Source organism: Ornithodoros turicata, chromosome 2 (genome assembly GCF_037126465.1).
Source record: "Ornithodoros turicata isolate Travis chromosome 2, ASM3712646v1, whole genome shotgun sequence".
Classification (NCBI taxonomy): Eukaryota; Metazoa; Arthropoda; class Arachnida; order Ixodida; family Argasidae; genus Ornithodoros; species Ornithodoros turicata.
The window spans coordinates 86,879,939-86,898,569 of record NC_088202.1 but is presented as its reverse complement, the minus strand read 5'-3'; the positions used below and the strand labels follow the sequence as shown (position 1 = coordinate 86,898,569).

The 18,631-nt window shown below is 44.0% G+C and overlaps 1 protein-coding gene across 2 annotated transcripts; it reads left to right on the top strand.

The window, feature by feature from the left end:
* The first annotated feature begins 13 nt into the window (after window positions 1-13).
* On the top strand, window positions 14-18,603 carry LOC135385683 (ras-related protein Rab-11A-like). 2 transcript variants are annotated; one of them, XM_064615140.1, is made up of 5 exons: window positions 14-282; window positions 1,341-1,536; window positions 3,111-3,304; window positions 4,460-4,540; window positions 17,422-18,603. In XM_064615140.1, exons 1-5 carry the CDS (start codon window positions 243-245, stop codon window positions 17,562-17,564), a joined length of 654 nt encoding a protein of 217 aa, XP_064471210.1. In that variant the 5' UTR covers window positions 14-242; the 3' UTR covers window positions 17,565-18,603. The 2 variants fall into 2 exon arrangements, with proteins under 2 accessions (XP_064471210.1, XP_064471211.1); XM_064615141.1 differs by lacking the exon at window positions 14-282 and adding an exon at window positions 727-749.
* The last annotated feature ends 28 nt before the right edge of the window (window positions 18,604-18,631 follow it).

Here is an 18,631-nt window from a genome sequence, read left to right as displayed (position 1 = left end):
GTTTTGTACAGAGATTGCGCAGAATCTGGGGGCGTCGAACGAAGAGCCATCTTGGTAGTTTCTGTGTCGTAGAGGAGGATTTTATCTGTGATAATCGGTGTAATTTAAGGCCCTGTGCTAATTCCCATCAAACGTTTTATGGTGTGAAAGCTTTCTTTATTTTGTGGAACTGTGTATTACTGCAGAATTCCGCGTTACTCGTCATTGTTCGCGAATCGGATAGCGGAGTCTGCGGCTCAGGAATGGCAAATAAAGATGATGAGTACGACTACCTTTTTAAAGGTAAGTTCGCTGCTGATTGCATGGTAATGTTTGTCACCATAAAAACTTTTCCCGAGAATTGTCTGTTCAGCGAATGGTTATGAACACTCGAATATCAAGTTGCATGATTACATTGCCGGAAGTTCGTAGAGGTGAGACACTCCCAAGCTTCGTTACTTCGTTGTGGCAAATTTTGGTTGCTTTCATATGTTCTCAAGCAGTGTCAGAATGGTCACCTGCAAATAGGGACCTGCAAAACGGTGCTCGTGCCCGAGACATTTGGTTAGCCTTACCACAACGGAATTTAAATTAGCCGTAACCGGCTGACGTTTGTACTTCACCGTTGGTGATTTACCCGTTATTGGTCGTCAGTTTCTGTTCTGTGGTTGATCTGATGGAGCGTAGACGCAATGTGTCCAATGTATGCTTATGGAATAAGACAAACGATGGTTTAATGAACCAACCAGCGAAGTAACGCCTACCGACAAGTAAGCCTACTTTGTTTGCTGCTTTTGTATCCCCTATAGTTGCATGGCTTTGTTTGTTTGAATACGTATAATCGTAGTGACATTTTGTTCCTACAATGGGAAATCATGTCGATCATACTAGTTAGAGGCAGTTGCCGCAAGAACTGTTTCCTTGTGTTTCAAGGCCAGTTCTACAGGAAAAAATAACTGCTGCTCGTCCCCGACTTAACAATTCGTCTATTAGTGAAGTAAACGTGAAAGGACAGTCTGACCAATAGTCTGACGCAGTTCAAACCGTACAATACTGCTAACCTTCGTCTACCTACGTATAAGAGATAGCCGGCATTGTTTCAAGAACCGTGTATTGTATTACGACAGTGCGTGACGTCAAGAACTTGATTCCAGCATTTGCAAGGACTTCAGGGTGCTAGCTGCATATGACCGCGAATACCACATCTTAATAGCGCCAGACCTGCAAGCAGTTTGGGTGACTTTGACAGCAAACTTCAACATTATCATTTGTTTCACATGAATTTGTCCAGGAAGTGTGTGTGTGTGAATTTCTGTAGCCATATCAAATAATAATGATTGACTAATTGTGACTTTTTCCAGTGGTCCTCATAGGAGATTCGGGAGTGGGCAAAAGTAACTTGCTGTCTCGGTTTACGCGGAATGAGTTCAACTTGGAGAGCAAGAGTACCATTGGAGTAGAGTTTGCCACACGTTCGATTCAAGTAGATGGCAAGACCATCAAGGCCCAAATATGGGACACAGCTGGACAAGAAAGATACAGGGCCATAACAAGCGCGTAAGTTGTTCTAACAAGTGCGTTGCCGTTGTTATTATACTTCTAAAGTTTTTGGACACTAGGACTTTGGTCCTCACTGTGATGCGACACAATATTGTGTTTCACCACATTACAGCCAGCAATGGGGTAGGGTATCGCCCCCTGGCTATGAAACGCCCCACTCATCATTTAAATAAAGTGGTTGTGGTTTAATTGTGACTTCTAAATTATAACTTATCTTGGTAATAAAATAATCAGGTGTATGGCTACTCATTTTGGGTAATCGTATACATGGCGAATCACTTCTGTGCTAGAAGCACAAAATACTGCTATAACATGGCTAACCTTCTACGTGAAGTATTTGAAGCGAAGGAACTGTACGCAGAGTCCAGTTCGTGGGTGCGGACAAGGTGAGGGATACCCATATGCCCAAATTTGGTTAGAGTTCGCTGCAGGGAAGATGTTAGTGTTGCCCTCTTTGCCCGACCTATACCCGTGCTTAGAAGTCTCCTCCTTTGCAAATTTATATGCAGAAATATATGGCAAAGATTTAAGTGACAGTGGAGTCATGATTGTAACCTTTCTACTGTTTGCTACAGGCATGTTTGTAATCTCCAGCTTGTGTAGCAATGGTCCCCTGTCGGCGGTGTCGTGCAAAGGAGCTTTACCACCAATATAATTTCTGAGTTGAGACTGTGCTGTCCAATGTGCAACACAGTGCCACCAATCAGGAGAAATAATCTTGCATTATTTTGGTGTTTTGTGTGCGTATCCTGCTGGCCTTCCTTTGGGGTTGATTTTGGTACACTTCCTTTGTACACAACGCTGACTATGGTGGGCTCGTTCAGCTACAAGCTGGAGAGAGCAGACCCTGGAGATTACCGATGAGCGTGTTGCGAGGAGTATCTCTTCACGTTTGTGTTAAAGCCTTCAGGAGGCTGATCTTAATTTGCAATGCTTCCTTCTGTCTAAAAACAGAATTGTGCACTGTGTCTAGACATATTGTTGAATGCAGCAGTAGACAACACAGGAAAGACACGAAGTTGACACCACGGCTGCTTCGCCACAACTTCGTGTCTTCCCTGTGTTGTCTATTGCTGCATTCAACAATATGTCATGATACCAACTACCCCAACTTCATACACTTGTACTATGGCTAGAGCCTGAAGTTTTCGGGAAATATTTTTCTCTAAATTCGGGGGTTAAAAATTGGGTGAATAAACATGTGCTTGAAATCCATGCAAATTCGGGTGGAAAAACTTCCAGTATGCTATATTCGGGAAGAAATCTGGCTCGGTTACGCAAAGTAACAGTACTGGTTTGGTACAAACGGTGATGTAATTGCATTTTCTGCCAAACAAGTTAGTGTGCGTTCCTACAGATGTCAGTGAGGGCAATTTGCTAGGTAAAAATCGGGTTTCACCCAAAGAGACAAGCTTCAGTTCGGGTGCAAATTTGGGGAAGAACTGGGTTAAACCCTAAAACCTCAGGCTCTAACTATGGTCCAATGAGGTTGCTTAAGATCATTTGCAGATATGTATTGTATGCCCATTGTTTTGTGTGCTGTACTACATACAGACCGTTTTGCTTGACAGATACTACAGAGGAGCCGTTGGGGCACTACTTGTGTATGACATTGCGAAGCACTTGACCTATGAAAACGTGGAACGCTGGTTGAAAGAACTGAAAGACCATGCAGACCAGAATATAGTAATTATGCTGGTGGGAAATAAGAATGACCTGCGACACCTAAGGGCTGTGCCTACAGACGAGGCTAAGGCTTTTGCAGGTATGGCTCTTCCTTTCCTCCTTTCTAAGACTTCCAAGCAGGTCACAGTGAAATCTGCATAATATGACTTACCACAGACTGATATTTATACCTTGAGATTTTTGTTTTGTACTGGACAACACCCCATGAGCATATGATTTCATATCTGGACGAAAAAATGCCTTTGGTCTTGGTTTGTGACAGATTAGAAGGGTTCTATGCTGTATATAACGTAACTGCAACGAAAACAGTGGTTTTAACGGTATCGGAAACTTAGGAAATTTATGAGGGACTACTAAGGAAGTAAAGCTGAAATGAACTATCAAACTGGTGCATATAGTAAATAGTATACATATAGGAAACAGAAGCAGCATGGTTCTTACACAAGTATGGGGACGTATGGGGACACAAGTTGCAAGAAGTGCGTAATATTTGTGAAAACCATGTTAGCTGTTGGAAGAACCCATGTACAGTATTGTTGAATAAATGTTGTATGTACATATTCCTAAAGTCCTCAAAATAGATTCCAGAATATATTATACGCAGAGGTATTAAATTTTGTGATGGCCTTGTAGCTTACCAAAAATAAAGGGAAACAACAAACTGAGGGGGAGGGGGTTTCGGTTCTGAAACCGAAACGTAACTGCAAAACAATACTATCTGAAGCAAACAAGTATGGGTCAGTAATGGAGCCGGCAGCACAAATGAAAGTGATTCTGCTAAGTTTCCCTGATTATAAATACACTAGTCGTCGCTGTGATGAATGTCACCTGAGTAATGTATGGCAGCAGTAATGTAATGTAATGGAGTAGTACCTGAGTAATATATCCTTATGTATGGTCAAAACATGATTTGTAGCGGTCACTGCACAACAACAAGGGAGTCAAACGTGCAGTGCACATATTACCGGCGTGCACTTGGCTGTCGTCTCGATAGGGAGGGAGGACCGAGCTCGCAGTGTTTGCAGACAAGAATCAAACAAAAGGAACTTGAAACTTGCCCTAAGTTATCTTAAGAAAGTTACCTAAAAACGGAACTAGTTCCTGGAGAATTTACTGGAGCTCAAAAGCAACGAGTTAAATGAAAGTTACAGAAAAAAAAAGTAGCTTAGTTACAGTAACGAGTTATGCCCACTGGTTATTTCTTTCCTCAATGCACTTTGTTTTCTTTTTTCAGAGAAAAACAAACTGTCATTCATAGAGACATCTGCACTAGACTCCACAAATGTAGAAGCTGCCTTTCAACAAATTTTAACAGGTGAGAGTATACCCAAGCACAAGCTCCTCTGTTACCCAGAAAAATACCTTGATTTGGTATATGTTTACCTTTTCACCAATTCTGATGGGAAGGGTTGAAACTGGGCTCAGGATGTCAGCAATCTGGTGGCATGACACTGTTTGCTTGGACATTTTGGCTTCTCTGAGGGGTATTGAAGCAACAGTCGACACCTAAACCAATGCTCAAAAATTCTGTCACACACTTCGTCATTCTGCTTAGACTATTTCAATTAAATTTGCAACAAATTATAATTGAATTTTCTATCCAGTGGTTTCCCTGTCATCGCACCGCTGTCAGCAGCTTCTGTTCGTGCTCCACCAAGCATGAATGCCTCAGAAGTGGGACAAAACTTGCTGATTAGGTTTGAGTTATGCAGTCGAACCTCTGTGTAATGAATTTGCAAATGCAGGGTCTTCTTCTTTTTTTTTTTTTTTTTTTTTTTTTTTTTGTTAGAGAAATTTGTTAAGTGGAACATGCAAAGTGAAAAAAAGGTGGGCGCCGCCACTACCTGCACCGCACGTACTGCAAAATGCCATTTATCATAAAACAGGTATCAAGCTATGAAGGGCACAAAATATCAAGTTTTATTTATCACATAATGCTAGGTAATACGTAATTTATGCACAATATTGCTTAAAGTGTTCATAACTTTTGCAACTCCAGATGTCCTCTCTGCATTCTCCTGGTTCTCCTGCGCACTCGTGTATAGACGTTTCTAGGTTGGTCTTCTTGTACTCAGGATGGCTGACAAATGCACAAAGAGAAAATTCCGTAAAGAACGAGAGTACACTGCCATCGAATACCGAAAAGAACGAGAAATGTGTACCACGCAGATGTTTGTGCCGATGGTACTTTGACCGGCGGCGGTGTCATGCCCATTTTACCACCGGCGGTGTCGGCGTCTGCGACAAAAACAAGCCAAAAACGGCACAGAACCGCAACCTACTGTCATCAGCATCAACAAAAGCAAATTAGACTTCGCGAGAGGTCAGCAATGCATGTTTTCGCGTCTGAAAACAGGTGTGAGGAGGCCATCACTCCGGTTTTGAAACTGTGGCGAAAATTACCGGTGGAAGCGTCGCACATGTCTACATGGTCCTTTTACGGCCTGCCTACAGCACGTGGCAACCACAGTAACGAACGAAAACTCTTCTGAGAGCAACTGAGAGGGGAAGGTTTCTCCTCCTCGTGGTGAAAGGGAAAGACACGTACGGAATGGTTTCATTGGCTTTTGCGCCCAGAGACTTCATTAAATAGAGCTGCCCAAACAAATTTATTTCGTAAAATCGAGCGCAAAAATACCAGGGTGTCGAACCGCAAAAAATACGGGTTCGGTTCGGGTTCGCGTTGTTTTGATTTCGTTCCGGTTCAGTTCCGGTTCGGCCAGGCCAGAAATCGAACCGGTTCGCAAACCGGTTCGCAGGCCCGAACCGGTTCGCGAACCGGTTCAACGCTTCCGTTATATATGTTCCATAAAACTGCTTTTATCAGGAAATGCGTGGCTAATAGCTTACTGCTGTTGTCTGCATTGACGTCTCTAGCGGTGAGGTAGCCCTTTAGTGAGAGAAATGAGAAATGGATGAACACTTATTGCAACTACACTCTTAAAAATGAACTTCACCACATAGCACGCTCCTAGCCAACCACCATCCCGAATGACAACGTTCTCGCCCTAGATTTGTTGAAAACGGGAGGAGCCTATTTTGTGCTCATTATGCACGGCACAAAATAGGCTCCTCCTCCCGTTTTCAACAAATCGGGCGAGAACGTTGTCATTCGGGATGGTGGTTGGCTAGGAGCGTGCTATGTGGTGAAGTTCATTTTTAAGAGTGTAGAGTTCACGCTGTTGAAGCGGTGTAGTCCTGCTACTTTCTGTTCCCAAAATATCTTTTTTCACACGCACAGTGCGTACGCTCCTTCTCCACTTCTCATGTTTCTGACTTCTTTAATTTGTGCTGCTCACGTGTAAAGGGAAATCTTGGGTGCTTATTTGATCACATATTCGTCCTGTAGAGCTATATAACTGGCCTACTCCATTCGTGTTTCATTCGTCCGCGTGGCACCTGGTCTCTGAAGAGTAGACGCCGCACCGCGTGCGTGGGGCGCTAGCCGCGGCACTCACAAGGACAACTGCGCTTCAACATGTGAAAAAGACGCTGAAAGTATACTTACTATACGTCGTCGTCTGACTGCTAGGTGAACATTTATGAAATTTATGATATAGGCGTGTGATGATGATACCAATGTGTCTTCGTTCGGGGATAGAGAGGAACTCTTATGCTGACTTCTTTTATGTCCGAACCGGTTACCGCTATTATTTTTTACGGTTCTGCTCCGGTTCGGGTTCAACAGTGTCATGAAAATTTCGGTTCGGGTACGGTTTTCGGTTCGGGTTCGGTTCGACACCCTGAAAAATACATTGTCATCTATGGGTACAGGTGTGTGCGGGTGCAGTTATATCCACGCTACATTGTGGTTTGCGGATAGAAATATAACGTCTTGAAATCCACATGGCTAAATTGCGGATAAAACCGCACAACTCTGCGGTCCGCACGGTTATCTGCATTTTATCCGCAAATATCCCTGACCCCGGATATCAGTGGGGTGTAGGCTCGAGTCCGTGGCGTCAGCACTTTTTTCCAGGTGCATTTGAGTTAATTGATTCTTGGGCATTGGAGTCGCATGTATCTCTGTTGTTGCGTGTGTTGTGTTGGGTTTTTGTTGCAAGGATTAGCCTCCCAGTCGACGTCCCCCAGGTGGAGCTACAATTGGCAGAAATATCTGACCTCGCTAACACAACACTCGTTAATTTAAGGGGGGACGTGGGGATCAACACAAACTTTTCTTTCTTAATTTGCACCATCGTTGATAATGCCCTCAAAATGAATTTACCAGAAAAAATTGATATCTCTAAAACTTTTCTTTACAAATTTTTACAAATTACAAAATTTTTGCGTTTTGTGAAAGGCCTGCAGAGTTTGAAAAATGTGATAGAAGACAGCTTGAACTTGGAGTGTATTCCCAAACGTATGGTTGAGGTCGTTTTTCAATTTCCACGATGACAATTTTGGTTTTCATTTTTCTGCATGTGGTCGCAACTGACACATCTAGCATAGAAACCTATGACGATAGCATAAATTATAAATTGATTTACCTGAATAATCAAGAATGTCACGACCTCTAGGAATGTTCAATGATTATAAGAAAACAGACCGCATCAATATAGACAGAGTCGTTACGGAGATATCAGTTTCACAAGCGGAGCAGGTAGAGGGAAAAGTTGTTTTGAGAAAATGAAGCTGTTTCTTCTTTGTCGTCGACAGCTTGCGCTTGCGGCTTCCGAAATGCTGTACGGTGCCATACTTTCATTTCAAAACTCGTTTGTTCATCGTAAGAATCGTCCACGTTCGAAAACACAGCAAGAAATAGGAACTAAAAGTTGCGATCGCAATCCCCTCGTTAGAAAGAGCAGACGCTCCGGCGGCCAGAGGAGCCGGTTGCCAAGGGCAACCGAGGAGTGGCCAGTCTTATCGCACGCACAAATCACGTGGCACGGATTTCTCGCTTCGGGGCCTTGGAACTTTACCTCTTTGTTGGAGCGCTTCACACTGGAGACGTTCGGATGCGCGGGAACTTTGAAGAGGACTAAAAGTACTGTCGATTGGTGCAAAGACGACGTAGCTCGGTGATGTCGTTCCCGAGACACGGCTGTTTGAAAAACGACGATTTTTCGTCATTTTCGCGTTAACGCCTGCTATCAGTGCCCCTGTTTTTGGGCACTTTGAGGCGGATTTGAGCAAAAATACTTTGGGACCATACATTGAAACCCGCGTATAATGATATTGACGGTAATCGCGAATTCCATCGTTATACGGGGTACATCGCTAAACGAGGGCTGACGTAAATAGCGCGTCCCCGAAAAGTCGCGCGCCACCCCGTGTGTAGCAAAAGTAAAAGAAACAGATGCTAAAAAAAGAAAACGCGAAGCTGTGTGACATCGCAGTGGCTTGGGAAAACAGCGGTCAGAACTCGTGGAGGGAACCAGACAACATAGCAGGCCAACTTCTGGCAACACTACACGTCACCATTCCGCAAGTCGGCTTCACCTAACGCCTGCGTGCTCTAGGAGAAGCTCGCTTTAGAACACTGTCGCGCGACTCGCGGGTGGAAACCAGGCCATCTGAATCATCTCGCGAATTTGAGCAGCATTGGCCAAATACGGAGAAATAAAAGCATTACCACCTACCTCTTTCACTGACAGTATTGGAAAATGAACAGTCGCTGTCTATTTTCTTGCCTCAATTTTTATTTTGGTTTAATTCTTTTGATGTGAATTTCGGATGATATGAATTTTTTCCGCTACCCCGTGAGGTTCGTAGCATCGAGACTCTACTGTATCTTATCGCAGCGAAAATCGCCGCGTGGTTACGTGTACGGAACAGCGTCCATCATCGTTATACGAATACTCGGAACCGCGGTCTCCATCGCTATACGCGGGTCGTTTCCCCATAGAACCAATGTATATTTTGTCAGTAAAATCATGAACCATCGTTTTACGAGGGATATCGTTATACTCGATATCGCTATCCGCGGGTTTTACTGTATACAAGACAGATTTTTGTCACCAAAAATGTTATTTTGCGAGTTGATCCCCGCGTACCCCCTTAATGCTTTATGACAGTTTTGCTTCAGGACCGTTCCCTCTCGATATATCCTATGATAACTGAAATTTTTTTTTGAACAAATGAGAAGCGAATATTCTTCCCTCGATGTTACGGCCATCGTCTGTTCAACGACTAGTCATTGTTGGTCGAACGAGCAATATTATTGAAGAAACTGCAGAGAGAAAATCCAACTAAACTGACACTTTTATTGGATGTCTCTTGTTTTGCAATAAATAAGAGCACAGCTTTGGAACTGCGGTTTTCATTTTGCTTTATTACTGTCGTACTTTTGCTCCCGAAGTGAGCAACGTAAGGATCGAAATTGCCAGCGTAATTAGCAGACAACGAAAAGGGACATCGTCTGCGTATACGCTTGTACTGAAAGGCAGTGAAATAATGTAACGTGGAGTTGTCTGTGCCTGGAAAAGCACACGTCGCTGTCTGGGGAGCTGCGCCTCCACTGCGCTTCTCAACACCGCCATCTTGGTTGTTTCAACTACAGGAATCGCACGTTTTGTGCTATGTCTTTGCTTTCCGGTGCTCAATCACTTCGATATTTACTAGGGGTGTGCGAATATGAATATTTTACGTCGAATCGAATCAAATGGGGGAAAAAATTCCGAATACCGAATCAAATATTCGTGCAAAATTTACAATATGTGACTTTTGCACTAAAAGTTTCCATTTTGTATCACATGGCTTTAGTGCAATATTTCTGGCATTAACTGTCACAAGAGAGACATGCAATTCTTCTGTTTAAAGCACCTACTCTTTAATTTTACATGAGAGTGCTTCCTGCTTTCCAGGTGAGCCTACACTTACTGGAGTACTGGAGTGGTTATACCTTGATTGCAAAATTTTATGTCAGGCAGTAGCATGTTACACGGATGAGGCTGTAATTGCTGTAGACAACCACAGGCAAACAAACTTTGCATTGGCAAATTGGCATTCTGCCTCAGCTTTGCCATGAACACCCTTTAGTTTCTTTCAGGGTGTGGAACCGAAACGTTTGTCGTTCCAGTTTTCGTTCCGGTTACATCATAAACGATTCGGTACCGGTTCTGCTCCGGAGCAAAAAAATAACTGTTCATACCGGTTTTTAACCGGTTCCGCTTCTGCTGGGAATATTCATCCCCACAAAAAAAAATCAATGTTACAAAATGTAAACCCGTTTATTCCGCATACATGGTATTTAATATTAATAGACAGCTGTGAAATTGGTAGCTCATGGTTCCTGTAGGTTACTGTCTGTTCAAATGGGCTTTCTCCTTTCTTGAAGCACATGCTACAAACAGACTTGTTTGTCGTGATGTCATACGTAAAGTACTTTCTTGCTAGATTGGAGCGATCGCTTCCCATCCGAATGTCTGTTGCTACTGTCTAGCCAGCAAGCACCACCGCACGAGTACGACGCAAATCGAGGAACACCTCCACTCACAAACGCGCTCGACGGCTCTGTTTTATTTTCTTCGTGTCCTGTCCACAAAAGTCCTGTCCACCTCATGCACAGAGGCATCAGGTGAAGCCCACTTTCGGGCTGTGCCGTTCATATTCGTGAAATAGTCGAATATTCGAAATTCGAATATTCGATTCGCGAATCAAATAGTTCGAGCGTTTGATATTCGATTCGAATTCGAGAACTCGAATATTCGCACCCCCCTCATATTTACCATGATTGAATGTCCTTATGAGTTTTATACGTGGACAACATAGTGTGCCACCCGCATTCAGTAATTGGCGAGCACTGCATGCCGGTGCAGGTAGACTTTTATAGTATAAAACCCTGTATAATTGTGCTCTGTCGCATCTGGCACCTCAGTATCATGATATATCCGCTTGCATTTGCGTGAGCGTCATAGGTTCGTCGCACATATTTGACAGTAGCGACAACACGTTCATCATGCCTGAGGTGGACGATTGTGGACAGTTGTGGACGGCCAGCGCAATCGTGTGGCAGCGTGTCTACCAGCCTGGAAAACCAGGAATTTTGATGTAACGGGGAAAGTCGGGATTGTCAGGGAATATGCCAAAAAGCTGCTGAAGTCAGGGAAAATTGCAGACAAATGCCGTGACAATGCTCCCCAAATCGTGATTGCCAATCGGTGGTTGAGTGGCGCCGCCGCAGCAAAATTGCTGCGATTAGCAGTTTGCCAATACCACAAGAACAGAGTCAGAAAAGTAGGGCAGTCTCATTATTATTCAGTAAATGATCTGCTTGATGAGAGAAGTGTATCGAAACATAGCAGCAAACACAAAGTTCCCTTTTGTTTTGGTCAGGGAATTCACTTGAAGTGGTCAGTGAAAACCTGCTGTGCAGAAAAACTAGCCGTGCACATGTCAGTGTCCCGTTTTTTTTTTTTTTTTTTTTTTTTTTTTTTTCTCACGTAAACCATGTTGGACTTACCCCATTTCATCACAAAATACATTCCCTATTGAAATGGTAACAGCTGTAAAAAAAGAAAAATGCGAAGTGTGTCGTTTCGTGACGCCCAAATTGTCTGCCGCACTCAGTTGTCCGTCAAATTAATGCAAGAAGTGGGGGAAGAAAATGGTGACCTCCTTCCGGGTCCACTGCTGTTTGGGGTTAAGGACCATATGGGTTATGGGTAGGGGTTTTTTGCATTTTCCAAAATATGCCAAAAAACACCAGCTGAATGTTTTACTGCAAATTGATCATACTGTATTGAAAATAAGCTGCATATAAGCTCTCAGGTTGCAAAATGTATCCTTCGTATACCTGTACCTCTGCAAAGTGAGAACAATCTGAGAGCATGGCTCCTGCCCTCATTTGTTGAGGGGGTCCATGTTTCATTGTTTGTTTTGGGGGTGAAGGATATGTTCATCCAGACATGGATGTTCACATGATGTGACTGTGCAGGGCCCATCTGTGAGCTTCGTCCTCTACGGTTCTCTGTTCGCGTCCTCGTCCCTCTATTGTCCTCAAGCTCAGGGAGATGTTGCCTTCTTCACCATCTGTGACCTTTTTAGATTCCATTCTAGCGGTGCCTTTTCTTCCTGCATAACCTCCATTCACAGCTTTAACTTCCCCGGTCAGTTGCCTCTTTTGCAACCTGTTGAAAAGTTTAGTAGTGGTCACAAGACGAGCAATTTGCTTATCAACATGGTTCGCTGAGGTCTAGTAAGACTGAGGTAAATTAAGATCTTCCTACGAATGGTTTGAATGATTTCGTCATGGTCGTGAATCAATCGAAGACGAGAGATCGGGACATCCCTCAACATCGACAACCGAGGAAAATGTTGAAAGAGTCAGTGATATGATGGGATCAAACTGGCGATTGACTGTTCGGGAAATTCTCTCTGTCTAACGGCTCCGTTCAGCGCATTTTGACTGCAGAGGTGAAGATGAGGCGGTTTCATCCTGCATCATGACAGCGTGCCCTTCCATACAGCGCTTCTAATCGGGCAGTTTTTAATAAGAACATTGCAGTGTGCCCTCATCCACCTTGTTCTCCCGATTTGGCACCGTGCGACTTCTGACTGTTCCCAAAAATCAAGATTACCGTGAAGGGCACACATTTTGAATCAACTCGCGACATCGAGGCAGCCACGACAGCGCAGCTAAAGGCACTCACAAAGGGCTTCCAGTTCTGCTTCAGGAAGTGGCAGGAACAGTGGGACAACTGTTTTCGAAGCCGCAGAGACTATTTTGAAGGATACTAATCTGAATATACCTCTTACTCTAATAAGCGTCTTTGTACGTAAACTTTCTCCATACTTTTTGGTCACCCCTTGTATATTGAGACATTGTATATCTGTTCCTTTTCGTCCGTTGTCTCTGCATCACGGATAATTATCACCACATCGCTTGCTACCTAACCATTCTTTCACCGTAGTATAAGTGCAGTAATTAGAGCACTTATTTTCTAGTCTCAGTATGACTGCCAAAAACTTGATTTTTCAAAACTGGATAGACGCTGGTAGACATCCTGGCATTTCAGGAAAAATAAATGCCGAAAAACGGAGGGTACACAACCTAAGGTCAGTTGAGCATTGCATGAGCACTAATGACAACAGAAATTGAGGCAGTCAGGACATCCAGACACCCTTGTGCCTGTGGTAGGGCATGTGGCTCACGCTCCTTGTTGAACCACTGCAGGACCTCAACTGGTTGTCAGACATTCAGACTAAGTTGCTTTGGCATTTAACGCTGCAGTGGCACCAAGTACCAGTTATCTGTGCAGATGAACATGTTACATGATCGAGACCTAATGTGCCCTTTACTACAGTACAGACATTAAAAAATGGCTGGTGTAGAAGGGTGCCAAATGGGATTTCTTGTGTTGGAAGCATTACCAGGATGTTGACCAACCTTGAAAACCTGGAATTGTCATGGAATTTAGATGCAACTGGAAAAGTCGGGGGATTGTCAGGGAAGTTGCAGAAAAGCACCTGTAGTCTGGGAAAATCCCAGACAAGTGCCATGATGATACGCAACAAATCGCAAGTGCCAATCAGGGTGGTTGAGCGTCCGTGTCACAGCAACGTTTCCGCAAAGTCCTCCAATATGGCAAGCTCACAGGCAGAAAAGTAGGGCATCCTTCCAGTAAGTGACCTTTAACAAAAAAAGACAAGGGTCATGAATGAGGGACAGTACAGAGGTCTCCCTCCTGCGGGAAAGAATTGGTCCTGTTAAACTGTAAGGGGAAAACCTGTATCCTGTTTGTCTGAATAGAGTAAATGATTTGTATCATTCAGTTAGTCCTGTTCACGGAGGAGAAGTAAGGAGACCGAACTCCGCTGAAAAACAACGTCCCAATTTATCGAGTCAATTGTTGGCCGCGGCGCGGCGCTCGCGTTCCCTCCGGTACTAGCTCCGCGAAATCGCCTGCACGGCAATGCGCCGTTTGTGCTCGAATACTCCACTAAAAAGCGTTCAAAACGAATGTTTGTTTGATAAGCATAAACAATGGTGTCTCCAGTAACGACTTAATATTTTCTGGTCAGCTACAATTATTTTTTCTTTTCTTTTTTTTCGGTTTCTGCTACCTCGTTTTTGTCTCATAGATGGTAGCTACCTGTCCGATAAAAATGGAATCGGAAATAAGAAAAAAAAAAAAACTTTAATACGTAAGACAAATGTCTGACATTGTTAAAGGTGTAGTGTCGATGCCTCCGACGGAATCTTCTGTCGCTTCTCCCCGGCCGTCTCGGGTATCTGCCCTTCTCTCTGTGGTGCGCGCGTACTTTGACCGCTACGCTAACACGCTAACATACCCCAAAGGAAGCAAACGTTGTTCCGAAAAGCCACATTTGAGTGGTATGAAGGAAAGAAAGTCAGGAGGGAAGAAAGAAAGTTAGAAGTTGTGTAATCGAAAGTCGCCGGATGCGATCTTTCCGGAATCGCGCGTTATGTGGATCGTTGCATAAGCTGGGACTGAGAAAGTTTTATCTCCGTACGAGTCAAGCAGTTAGGGGACCTTTGTGTGTGTGAGTGCAAGGAGGGGCGGGACGCTCTGATGATGGGACACAGTGCGGTTCCGAAGGTTCTATATAGCACTTAGTTTCTTATATCTAGTCATGCATGCCAATCGCTCGCTTTTGGGAACTGCAAAATAAAGTCGGGATCTAGTCTCTATTTTATGTTGACGAACACGGAAATCTTGAACAACACATTACTTCTACATTATACACTATCGCTTTGGTGTTCAGTTTCAAGTTACTTCTGTACAAGCATGCTGCTCAAAGCGTTGCACCGGATATTTTACCACCACCACCAAAAAAAAGGAACAATACTGCAACACCACCAATATATACCTGCCAGAAAAGCTAAAAAGCCCTAATTCCAGTAGATATGGGATTGACCCCCCCCCCCCCCCCGGTACACGAAGATGAAAATCGTCTTCGAGAAACAGGAAGTGCATGCACTGAATCCTGTACCGCGCGTGTGCAAAACCTGCGACAGAAGTGCGTTCTGGTACCTTGGGATTAAATTCGTGTATCGTGGCATGCGAAATATGTAACTCTCCATCCCAGCGGATGCATCACAATTACGACAAAAGGCTCCTGTTTCCCAAAGCGTTGTGCATACGCGACAAAGCTCTCGTGCAACAGCTAGAATGCAAATGCGGATTAACCAGCCCCGTGCAACAGCTAGAATGCAAATGCGGATTAACCAGCCCAATGACATCATTACCCTACACTGCGAGGTGTTCCCGGGAACTAATGATCAATGCAAACCATTATCAATGTACATCTCGTGGTCGTGCGTTGGCGGTGATGTAAATACGCGTACCATCCTGTCTGATGTCGGATAACAACCTTTGTGCTTCTTCGGGTGTCGTGTTTTATCGCAAATAAAAAAAGAAAAAAGATAATAGCTTCTTGACTGCGAGAGCCCCACGCTTACGGAGACATTCAAGCCGTCCAGCCAACGCGGAGCCCCCTTCACGGCGGCTTCCCCGCATTCTAAATAAAAGCTTCTCGCTTTGCACTAACAAAAACTGTAGGCGAAAACTTCACGGAGAGATCGTTCCTTGATACACGACAAGCGTGTTTACTTATCAAAATATTTTTTTCTGCTTCCACTGGACACACAAGTACATCTGAAAGAGTGCATTACAGCAACCTTATTTCAGAGGAGCAAGTACCTGACGGACCGCGAGCGCCGCGCCGCGGCCACAATTAGACTCGAGGAATAGAGACCACGCTTTCTCAACGGCGGCTCGGCAGAGTTCGTTCTCCTTACTCCTCCTCCGTGGTCCTGTTTTATGAGTGATCTGTATCAAAGCATAGGAGCAGGCACCAAATTCCCTTTTGTTTTCTGGTCTGGGAATTCACTTGCTATGCACATTGTGACCTGCCTGGTGCATTACTCATTTATTCCCTCTCCTGCATGAGCAGCTTCTTTGTCTTTCCGTCAGTAGATGCTCTCTTTCTGAATTTGTTTCACAGTGTACCAGTGCATAGGAAATCCCCAGTTCATGCCACCATGTGCCAACTATATACAGTAAAACACCACTTGAACGATCTATTCAGATGAACAGACATTGCTAGAATCCCCTGCCGAAATTCTATTCTAGCCAGTGCAAATAATTTCCAGTTTAACGAATCCCATTGCTGCACAAATTTCTGTTCTACGTATGTTTTCTACGGCCCCACTGGATGCCTCTTCATTCATCATGGCCGCCACCATGTCGGCTTTGAACTAGCACTTGATTAGCATGCTAGATTTGGGTTGTAGCCATGGCCGTAGCCAGAATGCAGTCACATGCAGCGAAATGGTACGCAACAGACCAGACTTACCCATTCTTTCACCGTTTTTGTCTGGTGTCACGGTTGGGCATGTGCATTTTGCAGCCTTTTGGTTTTCTCTACAAAATATGTGCAATACACATACAAGTCAGTCATTAGGTGAGAGAGTTTTATGAGGTTGGGACTCTGGAAAGCATGAAGCGGACGTTGTGGAACACCACCACAATCTGATTACGGATGCGAAAGTACACTAGAGTTAGCTGCATCCTAACCAGTGTGCTAAGATATCTCAGTGCATTTGTGAATAATACAGAATGTTTTTAAATACCATTTAAGCACCACAGTTTTATTTTAATTTGTGACAGCAAGCTGCCCTGTACTCACTTCAGTTTAGTGAACTTTCACTTAAGTGAACTCTTTCTTGATATCCCTTGAAGTTCATTCAAGTGAAGCCTCAGTATATTAAAGTTGCTTTGTCACATTTCTCCAAGTTCAGCCGTACTGAACCATGGACATTAAATGCTTGTACTATATTAAAAAAAACTGCCTATAATCCTAGAAGTACTTACTTGGCTGTTTTTCTCATGACAAATCGACTGACTCAAACTTTCTTCAGATAATAGGAATACCTTCAGTGTTTAATCTGTGGTTTGCTCTCAAGGCACCACTTAAACAAGTTAGTGAGTGACCAAAGTGGGAAGACTGGGTAGTTGGTTAAAAGCTCATCTTGAATGCTGCTGAATTGCACAAAGATATGACACAACATCTCATCTGTTGTGCCTGTTGCGTTCTTTTTGTCTTTGTGCTATTCGGCAGCTTACATTCAAGATCGAGTGAGTGAGTGCTGTTCTGTCAGCATAGTTCTGATGTTCACTTCTGAGGTGTCTCTTCCGTAGCTGTCGCACCCACCAATTGTGTCGCTGTATGTGGAGAACATCCGGTTAATTTGAGTCAAAGGTACTTAGCAAATTGTATTTCTTACAGACATCTACCACATCGTGTCACAAAAGCAGATCCGGAGTGAAAACGACCACGACCCTTCCCCATCTCGCGACAACATCCCTATCACCATTGCTCCAACGGATCCGACGGACACACGCAAGAAGTCGTGTGCCTGCCAACAGTAGTGGTATCCAGTGGAGGGAAAAATGCTGAACCCTTGTAAAGTACCCTTTAGCTGAGCACCATGGCCTCTTTTCTTCCCTTCGCCCCCTCTTTCCCAGTCGCATCCCTTCGCCCTGCAGCCTCCAGAAGGGAACACCCATGGCCGTTGGACTTGCTTAGCAGTCACTGTGAAGCTCTCCTTTTTTTTACACCAATCAACCGTGTTGCTTTACCCTCTTCTTTGCACGTTTATGGCGATTCCAGCTGCGAAAAAGTGGGCAAAGTACGTGAGGACACGAAAAAAAATGGGGCTGGGTAAGAGTTTTGTTTCTGTATTTGTGTATGTATTGCGAATAAAGAGGCACTCGTGGAAGAATAATTGATAGCTCAATCCACTCTGGCAGTGGGACGATGGAACGTGCGAGAGGTGATGTCCTGCTTTTTTGCTCTTTTATTTACAAGTGCTGCAACATTTAGTAAATGTGATTGTTTATTAAAAAGGGGAGGGAAAATTGTGATTGTTGCACAGATGCTGTAGATGAAGTGCTTTATATTTTGTTTATTGAGCTTCCGACCGCTCGTCCTCTTCATGTGCACAGCTGCATTGTGCACAGGTGGTACGCCCTTGGTACTTGCGTCGATTGTGGGAGCCAGTGGTTGAAGAAAGCAATAGCTTCATTGTGAAGACTGAATTGGATAGTTAACTATGCGTACTACACTGGTGCACAAGAACTGTCTATGCACATGTCAGACGACAGTGCAAGGAGCTTTTTCTTTTGAGTTTGCATAGGTGTATATTCAGCCATGAGGCAGGTTTACTGCATCACTGGAGAGAGACTTTGTACTTCTCTGATTGTACATGGATGACTGTTGCTTGGATGTTTCTTTGATGCCATAAGACACGTGTGGTTGGAAGTCCTATGCATCTGAGACAGTGCTGACTTGCTTGTCCAAAACCTGTCTGGCTCCCAATAATATCAAGTAGCAGTTAGCACTTGTGTCGGACGCTATAGAGGCTTTGTCATCCTGTATATATTATCAATAAAAAAATTGCAGATGGAATTATGCCATCCTGTCTCTTTTGTGCCAT

Bases quoted from the DNA above. Each gene is read 5' to 3' on its own strand.
- LOC135385683 (XM_064615140.1), top strand. From the start codon at position 243: ATGGCAAATAAAGATGATGAGTACGACTACCTTTTTAAAG. The intron at 283-1,340 runs GTAAGTTCGCTG...GACTTTTTCCAG, and splicing joins GTACGACTACCTTTTTAAAG to TGGTCCTCATAGGAGATTCG. The intron at 1,537-3,110 runs GTAAGTTGTTCT...TTTGCTTGACAG, and splicing joins TACAGGGCCATAACAAGCGC to ATACTACAGAGGAGCCGTTG.